Source organism: Symsagittifera roscoffensis, chromosome 9 (genome assembly GCF_963678635.1).
Source record: "Symsagittifera roscoffensis chromosome 9, txSymRosc1.1, whole genome shotgun sequence".
NCBI lineage: Eukaryota > Metazoa > Xenacoelomorpha > Acoela > Convolutidae > Symsagittifera > Symsagittifera roscoffensis.
Window position 1 is genome coordinate 9,175,676 of NC_087070.1, and position 15,079 is coordinate 9,190,754.

Consider the following 15,079-nt stretch of genomic DNA (forward strand, 5'->3'; position numbering starts at 1 on the left):
ACAAAAGTTTTCGAATGATGTAAAAATATCCCCTCAAAATTGGCTAGTTAAAAAGTCGAAATTTGTCTGAAGAAAAAAAAAACCCACCCCGAGCACAAATATTCCGCTACTTTCGTATCGAAAGTCGGAACAATAATAGATTTGCATAAATTAACCAAAATAATCAATTATAATGACAATATATTCAATTTTGTGGTCTAAATTTGCAACAATAATGAGTTTTAATGACCTAATAGTACTTAATGACCTAGAGTAATTGACAATATTTTCAATTGTAATTGATTCTGATCCATGAAACTCCGGTGCTGGCGGTTGATAGTGAATCATTTAATAAAATTGCAGCAACATTGAAACTTGAAAAAAAAATCGTAAAAAAAATTGTATGAAAAAATTGAAAAATTAATTGTGAAATTACAAATTACATAGCATTAGCTTAAATATTATTACCATAAACTTTTTGACATAAACTAAAAAATAATGATTTTAACTTTTTTATCCAATCCCTTGACGATGTTAAATTTGAAAATTTTGATTTTTTTTTTCATTTTTTTTTAATTCAAGGCAAGAAATCCGATTCTAGAATGAACGAGTTTCAAGGCGATGCCATATATGATTTCCCACGAGCTCTCTGTGAAATACTTGATTTTTCGTGACAAAAACGCCCTATCATGCCTCAGTTTTTCCGCTCCTTGTCAGTGATCAAAACAATTATTATTCCTCATAGAAATTTCTAAGTGAACACTTAGTTTTATTCCATACGAGCATCTGTTTATTAGCTCAAAAACTAATTGATGCTTGTCTAAAATTGTTTGTCATGCATAAATTTTCGAAAGAACATAGTTTTGCTTAAAAAATACAAAAAAAGCATAGTCTTACAATAAAAACGTTAACTTTGGGCATCTTTAGTTTTTAGTATAAACTTTTCCGCCATTGACTGACTTTATGGTTTGTTTCAAGGTTAACTAATTGAGAAAAATAAAAAACGCAATAATTGAAAAATAAAATTGTTATTGTTTTTGAGATTGAATAAACCTTTTAGACTGTTTTTATCAGGCGACATTAAACAAAGCAGGTGTTTTGGTGAGATGGTGATATGATATCTGAAATAAAAACTGGTTGTTGCAAACAAAGCCTGCTGAAAATCTGTCAAAATCGTTCATTCTCAATTTTGCACTATATTTTTGTTCTTATTTAGTCAAATTATGCTTTCATATTACACAAGAAAAATCACACGAAAAAGAGTTCGCAGCTTCCTGCCTTTTTCAAAAGGTAATTTAAGTTCAAATTTTATTAGGTAGTTGTTAGTCAATGTCTAACACAAGAGAAAATTTTTAAAATATATGTAAATCGTCATTCACCGAAAGTTTTGTGGTCGACTTCGACCTCTGTAGAAAATTCTACGCTTTCCCAAAAAATTATATTCATTTTAACACATTCGATTTTCCCCGATGAAAGACGTAACTGTCTAAAATTGTTCCCCTTACATCATAAATCATTTTATATATCATTTAAAAGAAGTTAATTATGTATTATTTTTCACTTAATAGATTGTGACAAATTGTTGTGTAAAATAGGAATGAAAAAACGATTTGTCAGTTAGAATTTGACTTTGATGTATTCAAATTTCATCTCTTTTTTGCAGGAATTACAAGTTCAAGTTCGGAACAAAAAAATCAGACCAATAAAGCGAATCAGACGAGCACGGGAAAAGACAGCGTTAAGTCGTTCCCTCTGAGCGCTATAGTAGACGCTGGTTCATCAACCGCTGGATCATCATCTGAAGCTGCGAATATTTCTCTGAATTACACACCTGACCAGATTGAAGAAGAAAATCAGGAAAACTCAACGTTTGTGGAAACAGGTTTGGCTATTTAAAAAAAACTGTTCATTCGTGAGAAATTAATGAGGCTGTAAAATACTCAGGAGTTTATTTAGGAGGAATGCGCTGCATCAGGGATTTGAACCCCTGACCTACTTTTTGATACTATTTTACCACACCCATTTTAATATACAAAACCTCAAGTTTTCCTAAATACATTTTCAGCGTGAATATCCACTTTCTGTGATGAAGAGCGCTCATCCAAAACGCATTTTTGCAAAATCTTTAAAAAGGTAAACAAAAATGGTAACGGAACACTTTATCGAAAAAAAAACACCGCGAAAAAAACACCTTGATCTCAAGAAATTGTTACTATAGAGCCTGTTGGGAGAGGGATGGCGAAGAAGATAAAGGCTTTGAATCTTAAACCATAGGTTTGGGGTTCGAGACCCTTAATCCGATATGATTGCTTGAGAGCGCCAACTCGTACCATTCCCTCGTGAATACATAATCTTGATTGTTTAGAAAAAAGTGTTTTTTCGCCTTCTGTCGCTGACATTGACCTATCAGCTTTGCCTCACGGAACTGAAGTGCATTTAAACGATGAATTCGAATTTCCAGGTTACGCTTTTGTCGAAACTGAAGAATGCTCAGTTGGCCTAAATGAAAATTATGGATTAAATAATTGGCGTGAATCAGATCGAAATATTCCCACAATTGTGAACTCAAGTTATTACGAGGAGCAAACGGAATCGAATCTTAATGAAAACGAAGGATTCGACGAAGATTCTTACGAAGATTTTTACGGCGAAGCGCAAGTTGAATTCGACGCTAGTTTTTATGAAAACCCTGCAAACTATGCCAATGTTTCTACTTTCATGTACCCTGATTATTTTGGATACCATTACGAACCATTCGAAACAAGTACATCGCAGCCTATCAAATCAAATCACCCGTTAACGAAATGTTTCTCGATTCCCGAAGAACCCGCAAGCCCTGGCTATGAAATGAGTCATGCTCGCCTAAATGCTTCGGAAGTTTCTGAAAACAACGGAAGCGCAGAAACATCTGATATGAGCCAAGTAAACCCAAATCCACCCACAAACTCTGCTGATCGTAAACTACACACATTGCAAAATTCGACATCAACTGATAGTTTAAACGTGTATAAAAGCTACTTAGAATCGGTGGCCAAAGGTTTGAAAAGAATCGACGACGAAAATGACGACTGTCCTGAAACGTGTATCTTAGACGATGACGAAGAAGAGGACTTGTACGAGAATCTTCATCTACCACAAGCTTCAGAATTATCAAAGAAAGATGAAATCAAAACAGACGTGGCACCGGAAACCTCTTTGACGGGAACTAACGATCCCAAAACTTCCTTTGTACCAGATGATATCGGATCTCTGGAAGCGGAGTCATGGATACAAGACCTTCCAGATCTTCCAACAATTTCTGGATATCGTGATGAAGATCGAAGCATTTTGGAACCTGACGTTGAATTAAACTACGATCAAAACAGATTTCAAGAGTCTGGCCATTTCGAATCCTATAGTGCTTATCAAAATGATTACGAAGAAGATCCTTTCAAAATAGTTTACGACGACTATGAGCCAGAAATTGAAGCGCTGTGTGAACAAACCGAAGAGGAGAGTGAAATAAATCCTTCTGTTGATATGGAGGTGGAAAAAGTTAGGAATGCCGAGGCGTGTTTGACAGCTGCTTACGGTGTTTTGGCGCAGCTGCAAGGACTGGAATCTGAATTGGAGGTAAGATTATTTTTGAATTGTTTTTTGAGTGCTTTTTTGTACGTTTTTCAATGCAACCTGCATGCTGTATACTTAAGGAACAAAGGTACAAATTTTGTTCTGGTGAAAACGAGTGTGTATAGTTTCACAAAAAAAACTATCAAATGCTATGCAGATTAGCTTTATATAAAAATTCAAAAAAAAATCGGAAGTGTTTGAAAATGACTATGCGATTGCTAGGATAATGAAACGCCCGAAGTAACCCATTGACTTGTTAGTAAATTATGTTGAGTTTTTCAAAATATACTAGTTTATAAATTTTAGCAACAACTGCCAAAAAAGATATCAATACTGAGCATTCGTTTTGCTAAAAAAATATTGCGTTGTGAGTCTAAGAAGATCATAGAAACGATTTTAAAAATTGTTTTGCCCAAAACCTGAACTTTAACATCTTGAGCTGAAACTATTTTGCTTCAACCTGATTTGCTAGAATATGACCATCAAATTTCAGCAAAACCTCTTTTGTTCACAACTTTAGATTGACTTATAAATAAACCCAAATGGCACCAAAAAAAAAACAAATTTTTTGGTAAGTTTTTTGATTTTGTCCAGACCAGAAAAAAATAGTTCCACATAAAAATTGACCAGCTTCAAATCTGCTCAAAGTTCTGCTATTGGTAGAAATTGGCTTGATGAGAAAGTGATCACGCTTGTAGACATCAAATCAATCAGTGCGATCAGTGTATTGTTCTCTGCACTTATGAAGTTTCTATATTGTTTTTAGGTTGTTTCTACAATTTTGACTTTTATAAATTGAATCGAATTTGAGAAGTTGTGTGATCGTTTTTCAGCAAAAAAAACCATATTGCCAGTAAAAAACATTAGTGGCAAATAATTCATCTGTCAACATAATTCATCTGTCAGCTCGCCAAAACTGCTAACTGATGAAATTTGTTCATCTCCACAAGTAGGACAAAACTCAAAACTCTGAGATAGCAGATGTTTATCTACGCAAGTGATACAAGATCTTTTTAAGCCTCTATTTGTTTAAGTTGCAGAAGTGTTAGCTTAGAATGGGTTCAATTTTCCCGCTAGATAATTTTATCGTGGTTTAGGAAATTGGGCGACAATCAAAATAGACAACCAGAAGATAACGGAATTTAGACAATAATTTGCGTACAAATTGCGTGAAATTTGTTTATAGGCTTCATTTATCTTTGGTTGATTAAACACTGGTTGACCAAGCGCAAATCAGATTATTAATGTCATAGTTGTATAATTCAAGTAATTAAAAATTGTAATTTACTTTTTCATTTTATTGTTTTATAATTTACTTACAATTTTATTTTAGATCAGTTCTGAAATCATAATTTTTTGTTTTTGTGTAAGTTCATTCTGAACAAAAAAAATTGTTGGCCCAGTCCTTATCGTCTAAATTTAGAAAAATTTTATTGTCTGAAATCCGTTTTTGCACGATTGTCTAACTTACTTGTCGTCTGATGTCATAGGCCTCAATTTGATCAGTTTTGAGCGTAGCCCCGAACTGATAAAATAGCATGTGTGCATTTCAAAAATGTGTGCAATAGCATGTGTTCACACTTAGCATGTGTGCTTTTTAGCCTAAATTTCAAAAGTTTTCCAAAAACTTGGTTTGTCAGAAAAAATATATATATTTCACTTTTATTTGAAATTTTTGCCTAATTTAAGTTTGGCTGAGTCCAAGCTCAAAAAATTTTTGCAAACTTGATTAAACAAAGCTTAAAATACAATTTTTACATGGTCATGCTATCTGACACACATGCTATTTGGCCGGCCCCCTATTAGTTCACACAAAAATTCTTCGTTATTTACTTTTCTCACCTTTTTTACTCATTAAAACTGAGTCACTTTGATCCTCCACTAATCTGTTCATTTGTATGATGCGTTGAGCTCAGTGAAACATTCGCAAATTAATGATCTTTTCCTGAGACGCTGGCTTTGGATAATTGTCCTACATGTTAAATCTAAATTACATTTAAATTTCAATCAATTTGAAACGAATTGAAAAGACGGCTTCTCTAACTACAAAACTTCTTTAAAAAATTGTTTTCAATCATACCAGCACTAGGTAAAAAGAGAGAATAATCGATTATATTATAGTTATAATAGTATTTTTAGCAAAATTATGATTAATTATAAGCTGTTAATAATTAATTTTAGATGTTTAAGTGATTTTTATTCCATTATAATGATAAAATTTTTGGTGGCCTTTTAATAATTTATAATCACTTATAATCGATTATAATTTTTCCGAAAACCTCTTATAATCTGTTATAAATTTTTATGATGGGTATATTCCCTTTTTCTATCAAAAAGTTTTCTTACAAATAATTATTTATACTGGAATAAAATTTAAGTATTCTGCAAGAAAACACAGTGAAAATCAAATTTGTTTTAATTTTGAGCTATAAGTACAAAATGACAGTTTCTTTTAGTTCGGTAACCAACTGAAAAGCACAGCACACAAAACAAAACAAAAATAAAACGAAATGAAGCGATAACGTTTGTTGAATAACCAACTGAAAAGCACATAAAACTGAACAAAATTAAAACGAAAGGAATCGATGACGTTTATTAAATAATAATGGATTATAACCTATTATATTGGATTATAATTCAAAAAAATGTGAGAAAAATTTTTCCAAAAATAATCGAATATATTCGATTATAATCGATTATAATTACTTTTTTGTTTTAAAAAAAGGAACCATTATAATTCATTTTTAACCAACTATAATCAATTCTCTTTGAAACTTATGGGGACTGACAATAGTATCAATTATAATCAATTATTTTCTCTTTTTACAGAGGGCGGGTACCTTGTCGATTTAGTTTGTTGGAGTTTTTGGCCAAAACTGAAATTCAGAGATACCTTCATAGTTTTGAATATTCCAGATACGGCACTTATTTGGTTATAACAACCATCGCTTCAGTTTAGCATTATATATTCCTTAAAAAAATCCTAAACATCCTTTTATAAAATTTGATACAAAAGGGGTCTTTTAGGTTATATTCCCCGCAAAATGATTAAAAATAAAAATGCAAAACTTTACAAAAAGACTGGATTGGTTTTACTGAGAAAGGCGAGATAGCAATATGCGACAGGCTAAAACGGTGCAGTTCACATTTTAAGCCTCTAACCTGCTCGTAAATATCAAAAATACGAGCCCAAATGCGTTTTTAATTGTTGTGTAATTTGTGATTTTTGCATATTTTCGAGTTGATTCAAGGCTCGGGATATAAGCCAAGCATTTCTAAGTGAAATCAATCCTATTCGGTAATATTTGTTTTGTCTTTTTTAAGTCATTTAAGAGGGGTATAAATCAATAGATCGAAATAAAATTTTGAAAAAATGGATTAAAAAAATCGAAATTACTCATTTTAAGTAGGCTTTAGCGAGCGCTTGCTAAAATTGTTGGCAAGTCTACAGTGTGTTAGCACATACTGAAATTTAAGTTGAAACTTATACTAATGTTTTTTTTTCACTATTCCTTGCATTTTTTGTTTAGACCGACATTGTAGAAGACGACTTCAATGCAAATTTTCCAGAAGCAAGCCTAGACAAACAACCGGAGCTTGAAATCAGGAGTAGTCATCCAAAAACATTTCAAGGCGAAGGATTTGAGGCTGGGTTGGAAAATGTGGCAGAAAGTGGTTTTGGGGGAGAGAGGGGGGATGGGTTAGAAGAGAAAGTGGGATCGAATAAAAACATCAATTCTGGTTGCATTACCGCCACACATACCAACTACAGCCACCCTGACGAAAATAATTCAGATGCAAATCTATCGGCTTACGGAGATTGTAAAAATGAGCAGAGCAGTAAAGACGCAAATAAAAGCTTCCTAAATAGAAGTAATGAAAATTTCGATTCAATTCACCCCTCAAACACTTCCGCAAATGTGGTTGACAGGGTAACTACACTACCAATTGATACCTCTGATTACGAACCCAGTTTATTTACACAAGAGCAAAAAAACCCACAAAATAGTGGAAAAAATTCAGTTTACGGGTCTGATTTTAACAGCTCTCCAGGTTCGCCTCAAATTGCGAAACGCGAGAGAGTAGGCATTAGTGGAATCACTGAAATGGATTCATTGCCAAGTTCAAGTAGCGATTCGAGCGTCGTTAAAGCGGAGTATAAGCTAAGGAGAGATAAATTCCTTGGCCGTGTGGGAAGCGGTAGTACAAATAGCAATAACAGCCCTTCTGTGACAAATTCCGCTGAAAAGGAAGTGCAGATTAATTTAGCCCAGGAATCAACAGAAAACCCCGCCCCTCGCTTAGACTCAAGTCATCGGTCAGAATTTGATAACCCATTTCCGCTATCACAAACAGATGTATCTTATTTTAACCCGCCAATAGATCTTAATCAGGAAACAGCCCTCAAAAATTTCCCAGAAAATCGAATTTCAGTACATTTGGATGAAAGTGCGCCTGAAAATTTGCAAAACGCTCGCCCGGAAGATTTTTTGAAAAATTCAGAAATGGACGAAAATGCGGCAAGGAAACAAGTTGAACACGCTTTGCGCTCGGCAATGAGTTCGGAAAATACGAAGTTTGACTACAAGCAGTTCTCTTTGGATTTGGACTTAGCGGATATTCAAAATGTTCTAAAAGAAATTGAGCTCATGAGTCAAGAGCAAGAACAAGAAAAAACTCACGATTCTTATTTTGAACTCGCGAGTCAGGCAAATGAAAATAAACAATCGAATTTTGCTTTTCTGAGTCAAGACCAAAAGAATATGTCTGCCAATTCTCAATGGGCGAAACACGAACAAAAACAATTTAGAGCAAATTTCGAAAGAGTCTCGAAGACATTTGAAGAATCGCCGAGCGAGTCAACAAGTCGGTTTTTATTTGGACGCGGCGGGCCGACTTATGAGCGAGCCGAGAGCGAACCACAGCAGTGGCTCACTGCGTCGACACGACTTGAATCCGAGGAAAGTGTCCAATCAGAAGAAAGCCGATTATCCGTCGTGGATATTGACAATTTTAATCTCAGTTCCAAAGTCGGGGACAAATTTCTTACACAATCTTCAATTTCAAATAGCTACCTTGACATTCAAGAGACAAAAATTTCGAGCAGTACTTCTGCTATCCATATTGCCGAAGAGTTTGATAACTATTACGGTAATATGTCACCAGGTTACGCAACGAGTGACGTAACAATCACCGAAACCCATTTCTCCGACGACGATTACGCAATAGATAACTCCTTGTACGAGTTTGAACACAACGAACCTTACCAATATTTTGCGAGTTTTGGAGCTGTTGAATTCAGCGAACCCAAAAACAGTTTTCATTCTTTTGAAGTTGATGATTATCAAACGGAACCCAATCGGAATGATCTTGAAGATGATGTATACCCTTGGGTCTTTGGTAACACGGAAAGTGCCGAAGTTCCTAAAAACGACAATTTCCAGTCTGCTTATGACCCTCAAAGCTCTAAGAACTTCACAAATTACCAAACCATTGATGAAGATATTTCGCCTAGAATCAATTCAACTTCTGATAATCAGTTAGAAATGAATCAATTGGGTTTTGAAAGAACAGAATCGCCAATTTATGAAAACATACCATTCAAGATGCAAAATCTAAACCCTGAAAGTATCATCAATAACGAAAATTGTTTGGAGTCTCCCAACTTCGAGGCAGAATATTTTCCCAACTCGTTTGACCAAAATGAAAAAACTCCAGATGATGTTCATGCTCCATTCTCTGACGTAATATATGAAGATAATTTTTCAAACTACCAAAATGATGGGCTCGAAGCTACGGATGCTGGAAATAATAGCGGTCAGATTTTGATCTCCGAAGCGCCGCCGGAATCCGAACTTCAAAGCGAATTCGACTCTTACCAGGGTGGCATTCCAATGCCTGATGAGTTTGAAGAAAGCTTTTCAAGTGTTTATTACGGGTCATCTTCTGAAAAAAACCCAAATAACATTCACCCTTCAATTGGACAGGATAATGCGTTTGTTTCCGCTGGGGGAAATTTCGATTTCAAATCGCAGACCGCAGCACAAAGGTGTGTAATTGGCCTGCAGTCAACTGGGGATAAAGGAAAAGAAATTTTGACGGCCACGGAAAAGGGAAATTATGGTGACGTGATTGTGTCTTACGCTTCAACCGAAGTAGCTCCTCCGACTACTTTGCAAAATGAAACCAAAAAATATTTTCAACAACAAAGCAGCTCTCCTAATTGTAATTTATTGAAAGGACTGAAAAATATCGATACAAAAACAGATGCAACAGCATTTGAATTGTCTAAAAGCAGCAGCGGCAGTCAAATTTATAACAATTATAATTCGCCGCTCAATTCTTCTTACCAACATACCAACATCGAAACAGCGTCTGATTTTTATCTTTCTGAAACTAACAGAGTAGAGATTTCGGAAGATATGATGTCAGCTAATTATTTTCAAAATGATACGTGCGATTCGGGTATTTCCAACATTTACGATTCATTTACGGACCCAAAAAGCGAGTTAGAAAGTAATAATAATATTAACCCCGAGCTCTTTTCGTCAGAAGTTGAGCAAAAAAAATTGGCGGAAAAATTTGCGATCGAACAAAGCAATTTATTTGACCTTTGGATGCGAGAGAAAAAAGCAAACGCAAAAAACAAACAAAATGTCAATAGTTCTGAATCGAGTTCGGCCAAGCGAGAAGTAGGATTACAGACCGGATTGTCAATCGATCAACAATCGAGTAAAAACGAAGAAAACGTGGCCGAAAATGTTAAAATTGATGACTTGAAAAGGCGCAACTTGAGGTCTTTTGGAACCGAAATGAGCATTCAAATTGACACGAACCAAGCGCAAAACTTGAAATTGTCGAGCCAGATTTCGAGTCAAACAAATAACTCGACCCATAACGAAAGAAAATCATTAACCAACAGGAATACAAGCCCATTAAAAAACCCAAATGTGTGTCAATGTTGCGCAAATAATTTAGACAAAACCACGTCAAAAATGAACCCGGGCAAAATAATTTCGGAAATACGAGATTTACCGACGTTTTCGGAGTTTAATTTGGGCTCGAATATCATAAACAGCGTTTCCCAGTTTGAAAAAGAGCAGCTGATTAAAATGCTACAAGCCAGTTCAATGTATACATCGCCTAAGTGTTGCACAAGTATTAGCGGAAACCCAAGTAATTTTTCTCTATCCGAAATATCGCAAAAAGAACCGGGAAATTCTAATGATTTCAAAAACTCAAGCAACAAATCATCTCTAGATACTAGCGAATGTAATAACTGCAATCGAGTTAAACTTGACACTCAATCATCATTGTCAATATCCGGACCTGAAATGTACAAGCATCTTTATACATGCAAGGATCCCGACTGCTCAACTAAGGTTCCCAAAATTGCCGAGACTTCCCATTTGAATCAGCATCATCAGTTTGATTGCCAATATACAAACAATCGGCCAATTGAACTAATAACTGGAAGCGATAATATGCATAAACAGTTATATGACAGCAATGGAAATAGTTCATTAACTAAATGCAATTTGCGAGAGATTTATTCAAACAAAGAGTCGAAATCCGCAGTCAGTGAAAAACTGGGGGGTATAAAAGAGTCTAAAAATGATGGGAAAAATGTCCAAAAAGGAATACAGATGATGAATCTCCCCTTGGAAGCTCTCGGTGGAACAATGGCGGCTGCGACGGGATTTGAGGAATACAAAACTGAGGAAAAAAGCGCGGGGCTTTGTTGCAAGAGCTGTGGCCAAATGGCCAACGACACACAAAGGCTGTTGTCAGAAAAACTAGCATTAGAGCGTCTTCTTTTTTCGCCAGAGAATAGAGGGGAGGCTTTATCTTGTGAATTACCTGGGGAAGACCTCGCTTCTAGTGCTGACAAGTTACGTATTGGAGTAACTAAAAGCATAAATAGTAACTCTAATATATACCATTTTTGTAATAGTACCAGTGGTGCAACAAAAAATAATGCAACAAGAAACATTAATATAGCAACAACAGGGTCTATTGTAACATCAAGCAATAATGGAACCAGTGTTACAAGAACGTCTTTACTTACCCCAACTGAATTTTCCCCATGCCTCCAACCCATTCATAACTCAATTCAATATTCGTCTTCAACAGCAACGAGTGAAATTTTGACGTCATCATTTCACAATTTCTTCACGTCTTATCTTCTCTCGAACACTATTTCACCTTTGCTGTCCAAAACAGAGTTGACCGAAAGCACATCAAAGACTGTAAATACTACAGATTCTAATCTGAGTTCGTTGCCTACGTTTAAATTCACCTATGAAGATAACTTGGCATCCAATTTATCGACTAGAAAAAGCCAAGAGACATCGGAAAATTTGCGTTTTAGAAGCTTATCTTACTTACGAGATGAGTTAATAAATTCTTCAGAGAATTTAAACCAAGAAGTTGATGCAATAACTAACAAAAATGGAATTTCTAGCTCGAATGTATCTGGAATTTTTGACCCCAGTAGTATCGAAACGCCAACACCTGTGGACGTTACAGAAACCCCGCTGCTGGCTAATCTTGGAAAAGGTTTGTAAAAATGTAGTTAAAGTAAAAATTTTAATTATTACATTTAATCTTTAACGTCGAATATCAAAAGATTTTTTCTAATGAAATAAAAGTTAAAAACGAAACTTTTTTTAAACCTTTCAATTTGATAAATGAGTTTACCAATTGTCTAAAAAGTGAGGCCTCTGAAAACGAATCTAAAGATCTAATGATGATTGTCCAGGCAATTCTAAATTTACTAAAATATTAAAATGTCATTTTTTATTGAACTTTTTTATGCATTCTGCTTGAAACTTTTAAAACTAATTTTGTTTTCACAGGTTATCTGGAATCGAATCTATCCAAGTTTGAATTGAGCCAGATCCACCAGGAAGCCATAGAAGCCAGAAGAAAAGAAGAAGAGCTGCAGAAATTGGAATCGAGACGTCTCAATGACATCCTCGAATTGTGTTCTTCCATATCCTCACGACCTTCCTCGTCAACGTCAATCTTAGACGTTAAATACTCGACCAAACCTGGTTCGTTTTTGTCTTTGCTCAAGATTAACTTGTGAATTGATGTCGCCTATTTATAACATTACGAGGCCAAACTGTGCATTGTAAGCATAAAGACTTTTTTGGCAAAAGTTTCTGGGTTGTAGCCAATTTTTTGTGTAAACAGACAAAACAGTAGTTTTTGAGCACTTTTTGCAAAATTTTGACCAAAAATTTGAGTGGCGCAGTTATACAAAAACATCCGATGGCGCTTTTAAGTTCAGTCGGCCGAAAATTGATATCAATGGTATTGATGGAGTGACCTTTTGGATGGCTAGGGCAGCCTGAATTTTCACGGATCCGACATGATAGGAGCATTCTTGTGTACTTTGTGTATGTGGGTTTTTAGAGTCATTTTTTTTTATTGGTGACAGATCACGAGCAGTAGTTTAGCCAAATTTCATGATGAAGTCTCCCCGAAGTTGTTTGCTGATAAACTGGTGTAAAACACTGAAATCTGGAATTAATTTTTCTTTGCGAGAGCAACTGACTCAAAATTGGGAACTATTTTTTTTTCCGGTAAACAATTTTTTTGACAACTCTGTAAAAAAATTAAGCTTGCTTAATTACGCAGCCTCAAAAATTTGCACGATACTTCTCAGTGGGTTTATTGTTAAAGCGCATGCTTTGGAACCCATAGGTCTGGAATTCAAACCAGGTAAGGTTTTTTTTCGATAGTGTCCTTTAGTGTTCGATCAGGTACTTGTTTTTTTCGATAGTGTTCTTTGAAAATTTTCCTCGGAGTTTGAATCAATGGACTGCTGCCGTTGTCGTAAAATTTTTTGTAGGTTTGTGCACTTTTCTGTAAATTTAAGAACTCTGACTTTCAATAAATTGCTTTTTATAAACAAAGTTTCATAAACAGTTTCTGCTTACATTTAATCCACTAAGTTACTTCAAATTGTGTCACTCGAAGCAGAAAGTCATATTTGTATGTTGTATGTTTTTGTATGTGTCAAATGAGGTGCCTATACTTTTTTGAATTTTAAATCTTATGAGCTCAAATTGTTTTAAGACATATTTTTGTCGGGTTTCTTTTAATTTAGGCAGAACGGTTGTCCACCCAATTTTTGTCAAAACAAACGTATGAAATTTTTGTTGATTTATTTTTCGCCGTAGATTTAGTTGTTTATGTGATTGAAAAAAAATACATCCACAAAAATTTTTCATTTTCTTCGACGATACATGGGTAGAGAACCGTTCAGCCGAAAAAAAATTGTCGTAAAATATTTTAGCCAACAAATTTCAAAATTTTTTACACACCACCTCTCTCAAAGAATATAAAAACAAAGACATTTTACCGCTTCAAACGACAAAATTTAAGATAATTATGCCGACACAACATACTGGCTAAAAGAACGTTCAGCCGAACACGAAGAAAGCAGTTTTCAGTCGATGGTCATAGGTTATTAATCCTGCATGAAATTTACTCATCTGCCTCAGTTATACAATTAGCTAAATTTTACGGTTTAATTAGTCGTTTTGCCAGGTAGAGAAATTAAAAGTTTTAATAAAAGCAATATATTTTTTTCAAATGCCAAAATTGTTCAAAATTTCACCAATCATATAAAATACGTCATTTTAAGTCATATTATTTGATAGGAAAATGGTCGAGCTATGAATGGTATATAAACCAACTGAAGTATAAATAAACCAAAGAATTATATAGCCAAAAACGCAATTCCTAAGTAACAGTTATGTTCCAATTAAGTAACAGTTACGAAATTCACGCAAATTTCATTGATAAGACATAATGTTTTGGCTGGCTTATATGCTATGCGCATTTTTGGTTGATTGATGCTTCGACTGGCTTGTTTACTCTCGAGCTTTCAGTTAATCAGCTTTTGACCCCAGTGAGTTTTCCTTGAGGTACCAAAATTGAGCGAAAAAACTAGCTAATCGATCTTTCCTTCACTTCACTTTATGAACTGTTGAGCTAGTTTAACTGTTTTGCTGGGGCTAGTAGCGGATTTAGGGGGGGGGGGGTGGGGGCCGGACGCTTTTTCTCCTCAGGGATTCGACCCCTGCCGACCCAAAGGTTCCCCCCGTTGTACCATTTTGAGATATCCATTTTTGGCTCTCTGTCCTTAAAACTTTTCTAAACGCCACCTATACTACTTTTGAGGGGCGAGCGCGCGCCTAAAAAACTCAATTTTTGGTAGAAATTTTCCAAAAAGTGCCTAAAACGCCCTTTTTTCAAAAATTTGCCTGCAGCACAGAAAATTTTGTCAAAATGGGAATCTTTATAGTGATTTGGGAGAGCTCAGAAAATCAATTTGGTCGACCTAGAAAAAGGTCGACAAATTTTTCAAAATTTTTCGAAAATCCGCCTCCCCCCTCGAGAATATCCTAGATCCGCGCCTGGCTAGGACTAAATGAAAATGACACATTTCAATATACTAAAACACATTAAAGTCATA

At 35.0% G+C, this 15,079-nt stretch overlaps 2 protein-coding genes across 3 annotated transcripts in view; one reads left to right on the plus strand and one right to left on the minus strand.

The window, feature by feature from the left end:
* LOC134854121 (hypoxia up-regulated protein 1-like) overlaps positions 1–15,079 on the minus strand; it is a 506,694-nt gene that overhangs the window by 351,881 nt on the left and 139,734 nt on the right. The window lies entirely within an intron of this gene.
* Positions 1–15,079, plus strand: part of LOC134853879 (uncharacterized) — an 87,271-nt gene that overhangs the window by 36,528 nt on the left and 35,664 nt on the right. For both annotated transcript variants that reach the window (XM_063869834.1, XM_063869835.1), the window contains 4 exons: positions 1,643–1,861; positions 2,345–3,591; positions 7,119–12,147; positions 12,447–12,644. In XM_063869834.1, the coding sequence (XP_063725904.1) occupies positions 1,643–1,861; positions 2,345–3,591; positions 7,119–12,147; positions 12,447–12,644 (6,693 nt within the window). The remainder of the gene's footprint in view (positions 1–1,642; positions 1,862–2,344; positions 3,592–7,118; positions 12,148–12,446; positions 12,645–15,079) is intronic.